At 38.6% G+C, this 16,700-nt stretch overlaps 1 protein-coding gene and 1 long non-coding RNA gene across 10 annotated transcripts in view; one reads left to right on the forward strand and one right to left on the reverse strand.

The window, feature by feature from the left end:
- LOC107511989 overlaps positions 1 to 16,700 on the forward strand; it is a 179,149-nt gene that overhangs the window by 15,738 nt on the left and 146,711 nt on the right. The gene's annotated exons all lie outside the window — the stretch shown is intronic.
- ADGRG2 (adhesion G protein-coupled receptor G2) overlaps positions 1 to 16,700 on the reverse strand; it is a 99,386-nt gene that overhangs the window by 11,897 nt on the left and 70,789 nt on the right. For all 9 annotated transcript variants that reach the window (XM_016147000.2, XM_016147008.2, XM_016147018.2 and 6 more), the window contains 15 exons: positions 16,313 to 16,368; positions 15,060 to 15,109; positions 12,660 to 12,690; positions 12,181 to 12,212; positions 10,893 to 10,987; positions 10,297 to 10,363; positions 9,429 to 9,808; positions 7,300 to 7,471; positions 6,962 to 7,118; positions 5,962 to 6,105; positions 5,219 to 5,341; positions 4,577 to 4,622; positions 4,354 to 4,457; positions 3,449 to 3,570; positions 855 to 1,123 (listed from right to left, as the gene is read on the reverse strand). In XM_016147000.2, coding sequence (XP_016002486.2) covers positions 855 to 1,123; positions 3,449 to 3,570; positions 4,354 to 4,457; positions 4,577 to 4,622; positions 5,219 to 5,341; positions 5,962 to 6,105; positions 6,962 to 7,118; positions 7,300 to 7,471; positions 9,429 to 9,808; positions 10,297 to 10,363; positions 10,893 to 10,987; positions 12,181 to 12,212; positions 12,660 to 12,690; positions 15,060 to 15,109; positions 16,313 to 16,368 — 1,848 coding nt within the window. The remainder of the gene's footprint in view (positions 1 to 854; positions 1,124 to 3,448; positions 3,571 to 4,353; positions 4,458 to 4,576; positions 4,623 to 5,218; positions 5,342 to 5,961; positions 6,106 to 6,961; positions 7,119 to 7,299; positions 7,472 to 9,428; positions 9,809 to 10,296; positions 10,364 to 10,892; positions 10,988 to 12,180; positions 12,213 to 12,659; positions 12,691 to 15,059; positions 15,110 to 16,312; positions 16,369 to 16,700) is intronic.

The following is a 16,700-nucleotide window of genomic DNA, read 5'->3' on the forward strand; positions in this document are numbered from 1 at the left end:
GAACCTGCTTTTTTGTCTAATATAACTTCCTTGTTCCTGCTTCCTTCTGCCTATAAAAACCTTTCATTTTGGACAGCTCTTTGGAGCTCCAATCATTCTGCTAGATTGGATGCTTCCTGATTCACGAATCATTGAAAAAAGCCCATAACATCTTTAAAATTTACTCAGTTGAATTTCATTTTGTAACAAAGGTAATGAGCTCCCCCAATAATAGAAATATTCAAACAGAGATTATGTTATCTTTAATCAAGGGTAAGTCAAGTTGAGGAGGCTCCTACATTTGGTGGAGAGTTGAATAAAGAAACCTCCAAGATTTGGGGGGTGTCTAAGACTTTGTGACCCACCACCAAAGGTGTCATGATCTGAAATACTGTGCCAGTGTGGCAGTGAAGTTACATTAGGTTTTATCTGTGTGTTCTCTCTGCCCTTCTGAGCATACCATCATGCATGTGAGTGATATCTGGGAGGCACAGAACAGAGTGAAGTTAGCTGGGAGCACAGGGACTGAGAGTTTGGGAGTTTGGCCTCATTATTACGAAGCTAACTTTTTCAATTTATTGAGCACCGTCTGTGTGCCAGCCCAAATTCTAGTTGCTGGAGATACAAAGAGGATTCATAGCCCTAACCTTAAAGAGTTTTATGCTTATACCTAATCCAAGGGAAATATACAGGTGTTCTAGAAAGAGACTTGACAAGGTTGCTCTTTGGGCAGTGCAAAATATAAGGAGAATAAAGCTGTTTTAGAAACCCGCCAAGTGTGACCTGTTTCATCATTGTCTCTAACTGATTAAAAATCAAAACGCTAGAGAAAAAGCAGAGAAAGCCAAAGCAATATGCAAGCAAATTATACATACCCCAACCAATGATGCAGAATTTAAGGATGTATTTTCGGATGTAAGTGTTAAACACTTTGACAAGGGCCAGATACATATGGAATGCTTCAAGCCCCATCCATGTAAATGAGACCAAGAGAAAATAATGCAAAAATACAGCTGCCGAGATGCAGAGGCCTCGAGCGTCATATAGAGCAATCCACGAATCCAAGAGGAACACCAAATTCAGCAGGAGCAGGGCTGCACAAAGCTGAATGAGGATTTTGGAAGGGTAATCCCTCCGTATCTTTCTAAAAGGAAAGGACAAGAAAAGAATTAACATCACGTTCTCCTTATGTGCACATATCTGAGTTTTAAGCAATTTATTTTTATTCTTTGGTAAACATCTCTTGTAGTTCCCCCTTACCCATGGGGAATATGTTCCAGGACCCCCAGTGGATGCCTGAAACTGTGGATAGTACTGAACCCTACACACACACACACACACACACACACACACACACACACACACACACACACAGTTTGTTCCTATACCTACATACTTATGATAAAGTTTCAATTATAAATTAAGCCTAGGAAGAGATTAACTACAATAACTACTAATAAAGTAATGTGAATGTGGTATCTCTCAAGTAATTTTTATATTCTTCACTCTAAACCTATTCTAGAATCTATATAATCAATTATCCCTTGCTTGGTTGGCTTGGTGTCACTTGTTTAAGGGGATCTCTTGCTGAAGTTCTCATATAATAGGCTCAGTGCTTTCTGGTGAAACATGTTACCATCAATCAGAAAATATTTTCTGTTCATGTGTTCCACCCACAAATTTAATGCTTTTTCTTTTTTAACTGATCACATATCACGTACTTGTTGCAGTAACTTTTTGCAGTTTGAGGTATGACAGCAAAACTAGCACAAATTTCTTTTTTCTTTTTCATAATTTCATGGATAGAAGATTCATTCTTACCATAGATCTTAGCAACCTCAACATACAGTTTTTTCTTGCCTTGTTAAGTCAAGAACTTTAGCCTTTTCACTTAAAGGAAGCCCTTCACAGCTTCTCTTTGACAGATCTGAATTGCCAGCATTACTATTGTGCTTTAGGGCCATTATTAAGTAAAATAAGGGTTACTTGAAAATGAGCACTGTGATAACCAAGATGGCTACTAAAGTGACTAATGGGTGGGTAGTATGTACCCATGGATCCATTGGACAAAAGGGATGATTTACACCATGGGAAGGATGGAACGGGATGGTGTAGATTTCATCATGCTACTCACTCGAACGGTGTACAACTTAAAACTTATGAATTCTTTATTTCTGGAATTTTCTATTTGGACAGTAGTTGACCATGGGTAACTGAAACCATGGACAGCAAAACCGTGGATAAGGGGGGAATACTGCATATGTGTGACTTTCTTCTCTTTGAGTGTGTGTGGGCATTAAAACCAAAAACAATAACAGGAAAAATTAGATTCATCTGTGGTTACCATATGGAAAATTTGTGTTTGTATTTATGTGGAACCTTTTACATGCTGCGACCCATCCTTTTAAATAGTTTGTAGTGGAATCTACAAAGCACCAACCCCCTATTTCTCCCAAATGACTTCTAGAATCATTGCTGCTGCTGCTGCTTATACAATAGGCTCCTATATTCAGATCTTCAAAATATAGCCAGGTTCCCCTATTATGTTATTAAGTTAAAATGAGATCATGGAAAGAAGAGTTTAAACTATAGCTAATGAAGCAGGCATAGGAAAATGCAGCTAATTAATGACATGTACATGTTTATGTGTGTGAAATTAGATCTGGTGAAGTCATTCTGAGTAATGGCTGGCCTTATGGTGATTAAGTCTCATTAGTAATATTTTCAAAGATCCACTAGAAGATCTGTAGTCACAGCTGGACCCTAAGTTTGGCACTCAAAGTAAATTTGTACATTTCCTGATCAGTGTCCAAAATCTACATCTCAGAATGTATGCATTGTTTCATTTGGTTAATGTAATAAAAGTGTCTATTTCCTTCTTTTCCAACAGAATTTGTTGGAATTACCCCCCCCCCCAAAAGTGACCAAAGGGACCTTTCTGGTGAGCCAAGGAGGAGATGCTATTATTTAGAATGTCATTCTTGCTTTGAGCTACAAAGCTGTGCTGAGTATCTGTATTTTTCAGTAAAACTTTACACCCTTTTTTCTTCTCCAACCTACATGTGTTAATGTATTTAATCTTTTGTGTTTCTTTGGTATAATTTAGAAACATAATATATTAAATGTAGCTCTCACGCTGGACATGGAGCTATGGTCTATTTCAGATTGTAAAATGTTGAGATTTGGGGTCTTCATCCATCTTTCATTTCACATTTAATGTCAACCAAGTACCAGGCATTATTTTAGGGCACAAAGATGATTAAGACACAACCCCTGCCTTCAGTGAGTGCACAGACTAGTGGAAGGAAGCAACTATATAAACCAAAAAGTCCCATGAAGTTTTACATATAGGTGGCCCCACTAAATGGGTGTACAGGATAAGGTAGGTCGAGGAGCTCAATTAATACATTTTGGCAATGGAGTTGAGCACTGCATTTTAAAATCCAAATTTCCAGTTGTGGATACTCACTCAAAGGCTATGTAGGTTATGAGAGTAACTGACAGAAAAATCGACGAAAGCCCACAGCCAATATATGTGATAAATGTCAGAGCCATCATTTGAGCCGGTGGCAAGGATGTTCGAGATAGGTCCTAGAAAATCAAATATTGTTTTCAAGACCAAATATTTTAAAATAAATAAAAGAGACATGATTTACATTGATTGACTGTTCTAAGTGCCCATCCATAGTTTGTTCGACAAACCTACAAGGTGGGCACAATTATTACGATCAGGTAAAAATAATGAGGCCCAGAGAAGTTAAGTAATTTGATCCAGGTCACACAGCTACAAAGTAGAGGAGCCAGGATCCAAATTCAGATCTGGCTGACTCCAAAGCCCACATACTTAATCAGTGTATTACAGTGTACTAGAGAAGCACTGGGCTGGGAGCCTAAAGTCTTGAATTTGGCTTCTGACTCTTATAATTCTTAGTTCTGTGACTATGGAAGGTTACCTAACAAATGAACCTTAATTCTGACTTCATCAAAATGACAATAACAATGCTCCATTCTACTTATTTTGTAGGACTATTGGGGTGATTAAATAATTATGCCAACATGTTTTAAAAAATTTTTTAAAGCACATTGCAAACTAAACAATTTTTATTATCCATTTTAATCTGAATTCCCCTGTCCTCCTACCTATTTAAATGAGAAAAAAAATAAATGTAAAAATAGAATAGGAAGAAATACTTCCATGTTCAAGTATTATCCTTCAAGTGCATTTGCTTATTAGAAGAGTAATGTCATTGGCTTATAACTTTGCTACAATGTCATATCTGCTGATCTATCAAAGTCAACCATCAGATATCATGGTATCATGCCCAGCTACCCCTTAGACCCATGATCTAAGGACAGGTAGTGTGGGGATATTACCAGTAGGACACCAAAGCTTGTAAGGTGGCTGCAGGTACAGATGGTTTCATTCTGCCTCCTGTCTTTGACGGAGCAACCATCGGATGACCAGCCTCCTCTGCCACCTGTAGGCATTAGGAAGAGTATCTGTCCTATTAGCAAGGCCACAGCACCAATGACTGCCCTTCCTCCTCACTCTCCCCCTTCCACTCAAGACTTCGAAAAAGGTATGACTGGAACCTACCGTTTCTGCTCAAGTCCCAAAATACACATCTCACTGTTAAGTCATCCTGCAATAGAACAACATTACAAATAATTACTGAACTGAAAAAACTGAAAAGCAATTGGAAAAAAAAACGGATATTTTTTATTTCAGAATCTCATCCTGGCCTCTAGAAGCAAGTGAGTCTCATATAGGTCAGCATGTCTTTTTTTTTTTTTTTGGTCAGCATGTCTTCAATTCAGCAATCATGCATAGGATTCACCTTGAGGCCTTATTAAAATGCACATTCTGATTCTGGGTCTAGGGTGGGGCCTAAAAGTCTGCAGACCCCACTTTGAGTAGCAAGGTGATGCTCAATGTGAATTGAACTGAGGGATAATTTCTCCTTGGAGGTAAGAATTAGACTTGCAGCCACAGACCTAAATGCACTGAAATTTGGCAATTGATAAGAGCTTGACTTTGTACTGTTCCTTCTTAGAAATTAGGTGGTCAGTTATTAGACATGCTAAAACCCAAGGGAATGACTATGTGATTCTAGTCTTACACGCTGCCCTAACCAAGTTTAAAGTTCTGCTGGATCTCTGTTTTTCATACCAAGTCTTATAGGCATAGTTTGCACAAGGTGTTTCTGGTCAGTGAAAAGACCAAACGGGCCTCTCTCACCTGGCTCTGGTCGATGTGCTTTAATGTAACTGTCACGTTTCTTGTCAAGTTCTTGACAGTCAGGTTCGCAACACTCGACGATATGACGTAGCTGATTAGAGAGAGGTTCTCCAAGGCAGGGTCCTAGCACGCCAGAAGATCAATAAGATAGCAAGGGAAAATGAAATGTTATCAGAGAGTTTTAGAGCTGGGAGGGACCCTAAGGACTGTTTAGTCCACACTGTTTATTTTACAACCTAGGTGTCAGAAATTGAGGGTCAGGGAGTCAAGTGACTTTCCCAAAGACGATAATTAGAAGCTGCCCTTGTTCCACTATCCAGTGCTCTAAATACTGAGTTAAATTTCTCAGATTAATACAACAGGACCTTCATGAATCTTAAAAGGAACATCACATTAAGCCATTTAAGCTGTGTGTCCTTGAGAAAGTTACTTAACCTCTCTGTGCCTCCATGTCCTCATCTGTAAAATGAGGATGATAGTTTAATAGTTCCTTCCTCACAGAGTTGTTGAGAGGAAAAGTTAACATTTCTAAGTGATTAGGATAGCACTTGGCAATTGGTAAATGTGTCAGTTATTGTTATATATCATCAGCAGCATCATTAGGTCTTGTTTAAAAATAAACTACCTTTTCTGTATTTCATTTGACTTATAGCAGGCTTAAGAATATGTGAGGATTAAAAGAAATAAAACTCCTCCAACTCCCAAATAAAACTTAAATCAAAATCAATTAGTGGCTACTTTACCTGAAACAGGGTAGGTGTTTCAAAAAAGTTGAACTGAACCCTGGAAGCTAGTTCTACATCATTAGCTGGTAAATTACTCATCAGTGATGAAGGCAGAGTAATAACACCAATACTATTTTCAGGAGCCTCAGTTTCCAAAGAAACCTGAAAATCAAGTAAAAGATAATAAAAATGTCAGGGGCTAGTATAATGGAGGGTTTGAAAACACAACTAATTAAGATGGAGGATCGTGTAGGGGCATTTATCTCTTATCTTGGTATATAATCAGTTCTTGTTCCTTTGCTGTAAAATTAGAGGGGGTGTATATCAGGGAGATGAGGCCTTGGAGCGGGTAAGAAAACTTAAGGATATGGAGAAACAGAAAGTGCAGGATATTTTATGTCAATTATATCTTGATAAAGTTTGGGGAAAAGAAAAGAAAGTGCAGGATAACTGCTGACCCCAGGAAGACCACAGGAGCAATACACCAATGTGGTGGCCTGTTAGGCAAAGTCTTCATAGAACCACATGCACTAACTTGTAAAGGAAGACTATGAAAATTAAGTTAAAAAGCAAGACTTGCTTTTACTTGTTTCCAACCTCCAATTCCTCTAATAGGTGGATAGAAAATGCTCAGAGCAGGATTAATATTCAGCGCCACTATTCTTACCAGTGTAGTCATAACACTTGCTTAAATATTGGAATGGGTTGATAAGTAGCTGATGTCCCTGGTCTCTCCCAACTACCTAGAACCCTCTGCTGGACACTTCCTTCATCTCACTACCCCACCCCCAACCCCGCCCAAACCTCCACAATCCAGCTGCTAAAGGGTTAACACTGGGCAAACAAGGACCTCTGAGATCCTGCTCCAGCAAAGACCAATGTCCTTTTTTTTTATCCTATGGTGCCTCATTGTTTTAGATGTTAAATATTTTGAATATCACCCCTGACTATAAGCAGTAATTGCCTCAGTCATAAAGTACACAAAGACTACAATCATATACAATATTTTAAGATGTACCTGAAGATTTTCAGGGTCTTGGGCAGCAAAGGTAGTTGTGTCGAAATTACTGGCATTCACTCTGATCACGGCCAGGGCCAAAGAAGGGGAGGTTAGACTTATGTTCTTGGTTGAAAAATTCAGTTGTAAGCCAATGTCTTCCACTACTTTTAGCAATCTGTAAAGGTAAGTGGCAGTTCAGATTCAGCACTCCCACTTTGTTTTCCCCTTTCTAGCAGAATACAGATTAGCAATTTAACAAGTCATTATGAACCTCGTAGTGGGAGAAAAATACTTTGTTATAATTAATCAAGTGAGAAGCATTGTTATCATTAGAGGGTCAGTTTGCTAAGTCATACCTTTGAGCCAGCGGGGCCAGCAAGGCTGGTGGGGAATGAAGAAGTTTGCTGACTTGGGTTATCATTTCTCTTGCGAGGTTAGGCTCCAAGCTGCCTAAGGACAGAACTTTCTCCATCTGAGACACTTGGTTCTCAAGATCAGAAACACTGATGCTGCTGGTGTGAACAATTTCTATAAGAGAGGATCAAAATCACTTTATGAACACATAATAGGAAAATCACTAATAAAGAAACATACATAGACTCTGTGACCTAGAAAACGCATTCTTAGGTATCTGCCCCAGGGAAATGAAAATATGTCTTAGGAAGACTTGTTCATGAATATTTATAGCGGCCTTTTTCATGATAGTCCCAAACTAGAAACGACTCAAATGTGTATCAACTAGAGGATGGATAAACAAACTGTGGTTCATCCATACAGTAGACTGTATTATTCAGTAAAAAAAAAAAGAGCTACTGATACATGCAACGACATGAATGGAGCTCCAGTTTTCCAATGTGTTATGTTAAGTGAAAAAAGCCAGACTCAAAAAGACTATATACTGTATGATTCTCTTCATATAACATTCTAGAAAAACCAGAAGTACAACATAGGGAAACAAAACAGATCAGTGGTGGCCAGGGGCTGGGCATAGTGGGTAGGTGGTTGACTACAAAGGGACATGAGGGAAGTATGGGGGTAGCGGAAATGTTAATTTTACCACCTAAATCTTATAATTTTGCATATTCCTTTCTAATCTTTATCCATGTGTTATAGCATACTGTTACAAACATGGAGTACAAACTAATTTTTATTATTTTCACTTTACTCCAGACTTTTAAAATGCCCCCAAGTGTCTGTCTAGCTGTTCTTATGCATGGCTATTTAACAGTCATTGTGTTATTTGAGTCATTGTGAGACTGTTATATTTCAACATTCTTCATTAAGTTATATCTACTTTTTAGCCACCAGGTAACACATCAACACATCTTTTATGCATGTGTTACTTTGCCTCTATTGTTTCATTGCCTGAAACCCAAGTCCCAGGAGTAGAAGCACAGATGCAGGAGACCACCTTCCTGACCTTTCTGTATATCGTGTTAGGTTGATTCTAAGGGTCAATGGGGATAGCTTCAGAAAGGTAGGCATTCTAGGCCCAGGATAATGAACTTCAATTGTACTTTATTCTTCTTTAGCTATGAAACCTTCTCTTGACTAGAGCCCAATGATTTTATAATTTGGCCTAAAATGTTCACATTCATTAAAAAGTTATCTAAGAGAGAGCAATGCACATTTGAAGAAATATCAAGTCATTTGGTAGAAGTTCTAAATCTCCGGGGGAGATGTGATGGCATTGTGGTGGGGGAGGCGGGAACTGCAACCTGAGCTTCAATCTCATGTCACCAAGAATTCGGCTTTGCCTTACACCATTGAAATCCTAGAGGAAGACCCACTTCTTACACACTGAATTGACGCTCTGGAGAGAGTATCCGGAATTCTTTCTGCTTCTTTCCGTCTTCCCTTTGTTCTTTACTCCTAAACCTACTTCATGTGAGCCCTTTGCAGTTTCGTGGCATTCTCACGTATGCCGTTGTTCTCAACCTAGTACTGTTAGTGTGATTGTTACCAACCTTGAGTAGAGCAGGCTGAGTCAGGAGGAGCTAAATGGCTTATCCCAGCTCACACTGCTTGGGCCTTCTGAATTCAGGTCTCCCCACTCCTCGCAGCTACCCTGGCTCAGCCTCAGCTCTGTCACTCTGAGACTGATTTTCAAGAACACCATTTTTTTTTGTATTCTGTCTAAATAGTTTAACAGCTCAAAAGTTTTCTTTTCCGAACATTGAAAACAGTGACCCAAACCTTTTGTAGGAGAAAGAAACCTATAAAATAACTCATCTTGATGAATCAAGATCTGTGTTTGCCTCAGAGCTGTTTCTCTACTCTTGGTCAAAACAACTACACTCAGCCATATCTACGTTCTATGTATGCCAGAAGGAAGAAAGCTCTCAAAATCAAGCAGCTATCATAAAAAGAAAAGCTCAATATGATCTTATTATAGATATCTTGATTTGATAGGCTGGCAGCTAGCTACATTTCAGGTAGCCAGAATTATAACAATCATAGAAGCAGCTTAGCACTTCATATTTACCTGTCTTGTCAGGAGGTGTGCTGGTTGTGATGACAGCCAAAGGGGCAGATGTGGTGGGAAAAGGAAGTGGGGATTTCACAGGTGGCAGGGTGTGGGAAAGATGAGTTTGGGACATAGAGGAAGAGAGAATTCCAGACTGAGTGAATATATCAATGGTATGGCTAGAAGTTATGGGAGCTGAAGGCTGGAGAGAAGGAAGGTGAGTCACCCCCGTTGGGCTCTGGGTTACAGGTGGATGATCAAGAGACTCAGCAAAAGAGAAGGCACTGGAGACTCGGGAAATAACTGTGGCCTGAGGAGCAACTGGGATGGAATTACTGGAAGAAAATGGTGGGCCACGTGGACGACCAGTAGGACACGTAACTGGATCCTGCAGGTCACTACAGGAAAGAATCAGAGAGGTGCATGTGAGATACAAGTGAACTACAGAACAGTGACTCTCTTCCTCTGGCAACCATTCAATACCACCCAGAAGCCCTGGCTGTACCTCAGACCAATGATGTAATCTCTGAGGGTGGGGGTGGGCATCGGTGTTTTTAAAGATCCCCAGATGATTATAACATGCAGCCAGGGCTGAGAACCACTTTTCTGAGGTCTAGACCCCTGCTGCTCAAAGTGGAGTCCATTAACCAGCAGCACTGCCTTTACCTGGGAGCCTGTTAGAAATTCAGACTCTCAGGCCCTGCCCAGACCTCCTGGATCTGAATCTGCATTTTAACCAGATCCTCAGTGACCAATATTTGCAGTAACATTTGAGAAGGTCTGAAATTGAAAGCCCTTATTCACTGTCAAAATTCCAAAATTCCTTAGCCAACAGTGATAAAATGACATTTTTTTAAGGAAAAGAGTCAGCATATTTGCTACATACCACTGCAGTTTTTTTAACTCTTCTGGGGAAGAAGGGCAGGGCGTTCTGACAGAACAGCAGCACTGTTCTGGAGGAGGCAAAAGGAAAGAAGAAAATGCATGGTCAAGAATAAGGCAAGATATAGGCTCAGATCCATCAAGTATTACAGTTCATGCACTGACTGCATTTTAAAGAGCATTCGTCTAAAACGGGTGATAAATTGGATGCCATTATATTGACAATTACATTCACAAAGTAGGTGCTCAAAAATATTGAGTAAATAACTTTGGGGGGTTTATATGTACACAGTATTAATTGCTCCTTAGCAACTCCTAAGAGGAATTCAGAAGTAAACAGATCCCAGCAGCAAGCAATCAAATATTCCAAATAGAGCTCTTCTTCTCAACAGGGTTTATGATGTTTTCAAATATACTGAAATTTTATTAAGAAAGCAGGAAAAATCACCTTTTTAGAGCTCCCTAAAACTGCCTAAGGACAAAAGAGTCAAAACAGAAAGCTGTAACATAACAAATTTATTAATTATATTTTCAATTTTAAAAAGAACATACCAAAGCCATGTGAAAATGAACACAGCAATAAAAGTAAAGACAACTTACCCATTGCATGAATCTTCACTCTTTTCAAGGCCACCATTACAGCACATATGTTCATAGTCTTATTCAGTTTTATTGTGAGTGTACAGTTTAATGTGCTATAAAGAGAAAGATTTACAAGAGTGTTACTAAATTGGAAACCTACCTACATATTTGTGATTGTTTTTCAAATTTAAGAGTGAGGGAAGGGTACAGTGACACTTAACTTGCAATGCCACCCCGATAAGCTTGTAAACACCCACCTACCATGGTCTGAACTTTACCCCAAAGACTTTAGGACAAATTTATAGAGGTTTACATTCATGGAGCTGCAAGCCAGGGACCCTCTGACCACACACAGCTGATGATTCATTTTGCCTTTCCGTGTAATAAACAGGCCGGGCTGAAACTTGGCTGCAAAGACAAGCATCTTAATATCTAGAGTCTTATCTGGCTACTTGCATGATGTCTATAGGCATTTGAGTTTCCATCATAGCAGCCCTTTCAAATACCAGCCTAGATGAATATCAGAGTCTCAAATCTAAAATCTCTCTGGTGATTCAACCTAGATTATCAGATAACTAGGAATTTAAGACATTCTTGCCGTTTCTTCCTACTTTAGTCTTGGTTTAGATGAAAAAAATGTTAATGTTGTAAAGAACAAAAAGAGGTAAGTGAAGAGAACTAAATACATATAATTGATAGGAATTTAATCTACAGTTTCATGGATGACTTGCCATTATTTGCACCAATGAATGGTTTGATGAGTAGAAATTGTCAATTTCTAGGATTTTATTCTCATAGAATGCTCAAGGTTCAAGTAGTGAGATTAGTGATCTATTAACTGTTGATTTATGCAGACAGGACAGCCAATGGACACTATTTAAAATGATAATCTGTGCAACCTTAAATAATTGTTGGACAGTCTTTTCCTTCCCTCTCCTCCTTCTCCCAAGCTCCATATTGTATTCTTTCATCTCCAACTGTCCTTCACTCTGACAGGACTACTGTGTGCCATTTCTTGCTCATATTGGTAGCCCTTGGGGCTAAGGACACTGATGACCCTTAGCCTCATAGAACCAGGGGCCAGTGGCCTGACACTACCCCCCACCCCCGTGCTTTATAAAGAAATGAGAAGATGCTTATGATGGAGTGAGGAGTGGAAGAACAAAAATACATATATCCCAAATGTCATTAATAGGTATTTATTTTAGAGGAATACCTTTGAATTTGCAACCTAAGATGCCTCAATGCTTTATTTCTCATAAGTAGAGAAATAATGATATTTGTAAAAGTATTAAAGATAACTGACCTTTGATCCTCATCACATGCCATAAAATAAGTCTGAAACAAACAAAAATATATAAATATGTTACTATGACAGTTGAACAGCTCAGATAAGACAACCCAGGACTAATCAAAGCATCACTAAATCTTAGAATCACACGAACCCCTAGGGATCATCCAATTCATATTTCTACCAGATTTCTGACATACGATAAAAGCTATTGAGGCTATACAGGCTCTGCTTAGATACTCCTAGTGTCAGGGAGCTTATTCTCCTGGAGCCCTCATTTTAAGAAACTTTTGGTTTTACATGAAAAATACATCTAGTAATATCCATCCATTGTACCTAGTTTTGATTTTTGGAGTAATGGAACTAGTCCATTCATTCTTTTACATGACAAGTTGGGAGGAATTTGAATACATATCTCCCCAGGAATGCAGAACTCCATGCTTTCCCCCAAATAACAATAATTATAAACAAGGTACAGGGTATACTATGATTACCTCACTTAGAGTTTGCAGAGTTTTGTTGAGTCTGTTAATACAATGAGAGAAAATGACATGAAGGAGACCACTGGTGATGTTAAATTCAAAACAAGTAAGAGTTTTAGCAAGTACATTAAACATATGGTATTTATTGCTTACAGTGTTCACTTTGAAGTAACACTGGGTATAATAAGAGATTTCTATGTGGGAAAAGTAAATTATTTATATGACAGGGGAAACTAACCAGACAGAAGCTGTGTTGGTTCTAGCCAACAGCAAGATAGAAATTATGGTTGAATTATTTTGTTTTCATTAGACTACTGCAACTCCCAGGCAGCTTCTGGCAGAGGGCCAGAGGAAGAGCTGGCTGGATAGAGGCAAAATTTCCAAGTAGATGCAGCCACTCACCCTGAAGGCTCTGGGCCTCTTGTTTTCTTCTCCAACTGACCCAGCCTACCCTCTAGCACTCTCCAGCCCTGCCTTCCCCTCCTCACGCCTCCTCTTTGGACTTTCTCTCATTCCTCTCCTCTGAGAGCACTCCAACAACACTTAGTTCTTCAATGTGGCAGAGCTTCACATGAAGTTAGGATGAAAAATCTAGTTTTAAAAAGTCACTCTAAGGCAGTGGTTCTCAACTTGGGGTGACTCTGCCCCTGGGACAACTGGCAATATCTGGAGAGATTTTTGATTGTTACGATTGGGGGTAGGGTGCTATTGGCATCTAGTGGGTAGAGGCCAGGGATCTGTTACAATGCACAGGGCAGATCCACATAACAAAGAACTGTCAGGCCCAAAACGTCAGTAGTGCTGAGGTTGAGAAACCATGTTCCAAAGTGAATGGGCAGTAGTTAGTTGTTGTAGGTGGCTCCAGGGAAGGTCTGGAGGGAAGAAGAGAAGGATAGTGGCAATAATAGTTAGTTTTTTTGAGCTGGCAGGAGCTGCTCAGAGGCCACCTTCTTTCTGAGGGTTTTCCTGGTTCCTCCTGTTGGGTCTGACCTGCTCTATATTCAGATACTTAGAACATTCTTTGGTACCCTGTAAATGTCACCTTCATTAAGGGGATTGTACTGTATTATCATTTGTCCTCATCTTATGTCTTTCCTACCAGACTCTAGACTCCCCATTCTTAAAATGGCCTCATGCCGGAACCACCTGGGGAGCATTATAAAATACTGATACCTGCATCTAAGACCTCAAATACTGATTTAATTGGTATGGTGTGTGCCTGGGCATCAGGGTTTTTAAAGCTCCCTGGGTGATTTTAATATGCTGCCAGGGTTGAGATCCACTGCTCTAGACCAAGTTTTCCATCTCAGAAAGTTGGGTTTGTCCCCACTTGTACCCCCAAGCCCCAGCACATAGTAGGTGTTCAATAAATGCTTGGTAGCTTTAAATGAATTCATCTATATTTTAAGTGTAGTAATTAAGATGAATTACTTTCAAGTATGCTAAGTTGTGTTCTAGGACATCGATATCTCCTGCTTTTTATTTCACATATATACTTGGAATAGTTAGAAAAGCTAGATTTTCATCAGGAGGTCAAAAAATAGGCATAAAGGACATGAACACCACCTCCACCAAACCCAGTTCTCACTGCTTTAACTTTTTGCCACTATACACTCAGTAGAGCCCTAGGGATGTTTGATATCCACCCGGTGGAATCATGATGTTCTTCTTCACCTAGACGTTGCTGAATCAGCAGCAGCAGCTAGGTCGAAATGCTAATTGAAAGGGTGACCCTTAAGAATAGCTTTGTTTTATTTTGTTTTGACCTAGGAAAGGTTTTTCTCTTCACTGTCATCACTAATACTACCCAAAGTTTTTAGATTTGGTTCAAAAGTTTACAAAACCCTCATTTGTGAGTAAACGAATTTTCTCTTCGATGTTGCTTCCCAGCCACAAGTGCAAAGCCATGAAGTTTCCCCTCCCAGTGACAGCCAGGGTAAGACTGTCTCCTGGCCTAAGCCAAGCTGCTAGCCAACATTTCGGCCTATTGCCTAGCTGGGGGCATCTATTTGTAATGTAGTTCTCATTGTCTGCGCTTGTCCTTATAAGCTGAGGTCTACTTAACAGAGACCTCTCTCTGACTTTTGAATCACTGATGTCTCATGACACATGAACAGATGGTATACATGGAATCTTAACCTTGAACTCTTCTTTCAACCTTGCTGGCCACAAAATCACATTACAACTCAAATACCGATTCAAATAGAAGTCTTATATAATTTCATAGCAAAGAGAAGAGCCTCACAGGGATACTAGCTGATGACAGGTAACTATGGTAATAGTTTACAAAGAACTCAAGAACCAATTCTGTATAACCTTTGGGTCTGTCTCTTTCCTATTCTTAGTTTCCAAAAGAAAGACAGCTAAACAAGTTGACATCTTAAGTTTTAAATCAAACAGCAGATTACTCACTTTAATTTATACGGGACTCCAGTTAAGGTAACATTGGCCATAGTTTGATTCTGTTAGAAGCACAAAATCATTAAGAATACAACAAATATTGTTTTGTCTTTACACTCTAACAAGAAGTTGTTCTTCAGTTTTCTTGGCCACCCAAAGAACTATACCCTAAAGATTTTCCATACTAACTGTATGGAATACTATCTAGCAAATGATCAAATCTTTATTGACTGAGCTAGTTTTTGTTTTTATGTTTTCTTTCTAAAATATTGCGAATCAGCAAGCATGATGTGCTAATTTCTGCCTTTTGTTATTCCATTCTGTCTTTTATTCTGCAGAAGAACCCTGTTAAAGTTCTCTACATGAAAAGTCTCAGGTTTTAAATAAAAGATCCTAATGTGAAAAGGTAAACTTGATAGCAGCCAGTGCTACATTTCAAGAACCTAGCTCATTGTCTGGCGCAAAGTAAGTACTCAGGAAATAGTCACTGAACAAACCACATTTAGCTGAGATCCTCTGAACCAATCTAGGTTATGGAAGGCTTATACTACTGTATCCTAATCTCCGATAGGGTGAACAGGATCACATTCAGAAGACTATTCATAGATTCAATATATATTACATTTCTTGTTGATAAGAGCTTCTAATATAATTTTAAAATTTGACAGATAATAGAATTCCACCATACAAATGTACTTATTCAGCAGCAAAGCTAGTGAAGACTGAAATATAATTATTAACAGAATACCATGATTGTTTTTTTACATTAGTTTCAGGTGTACAGCATAGTGGTTAGATGTTTATATAATTTATGAAGTGATCCCCCCAATTACTCTAGTTCCCACTTGGCACCATAAATAGCCATTACAATATTATTGACTATATTCTCTATGCTGTACTTAACATCCTCATGACTATTTTGTAACTATCAATTAGCACTTCTTAATCCCTTCACTTTTTCACCCAGTCCCCATCCCCTCTCCCAAGTAGCAATCACCAGTTGGTTCTCTGTATCTATGAATCTGTTTTTGTTTTATTTTGTTCCTTAGATTCCACATATAATGAAATTGTATGGCAAAATACCATAATTATTACGAAGTCAAGTCCTCTTAACAAAGCTAGGGATTCAACGACATACTTTACTTAAATTTGATCATAAAAGCAAATATGCCAAATATCATAAATAACTTGAACCTTAAAAAAATCTTTACATACAGGTGAACTCATTTTTCAAGATTACAATAAGAAAAATCTTTAAAACCTACCTGGGTAATATTGCTTTCTTCATCATATTGAAACGTTATCTCACCTCTAAAAAATGCTAAAAATAAATTTTCAAAAAGAAATGAGGCTTGCATTCTTAGAGCTTGAGGATTAACACAACACAAGAAAATATTACCAAATTACTTTATAAACAAATTGTCATGAAATTCTGTTGTTATTCACATTTACTGTTTTTCTTCTATCAGAAAGCTATTCAATATAATTTTCAGAAAATATGAACTATAAATTTTGTATAGGAATGCAGAAAGAGAACATTTGTCCCTTAAGAAATTTTATCCCTACATGCTTCTCTCAGAACTTGGTTTCCCCTAAAGATGCTAACCAGGGGAACTATGGCTCTAAAGTTAACATTAAAAAAAATATTTAAAG

Source organism: Rousettus aegyptiacus, unplaced genomic scaffold, assembly GCF_014176215.1.
Source record: "Rousettus aegyptiacus isolate mRouAeg1 unplaced genomic scaffold, mRouAeg1.p scaffold_m13_p_9, whole genome shotgun sequence".
Taxonomy (NCBI): Eukaryota; Metazoa; Chordata; class Mammalia; order Chiroptera; family Pteropodidae; genus Rousettus; species Rousettus aegyptiacus.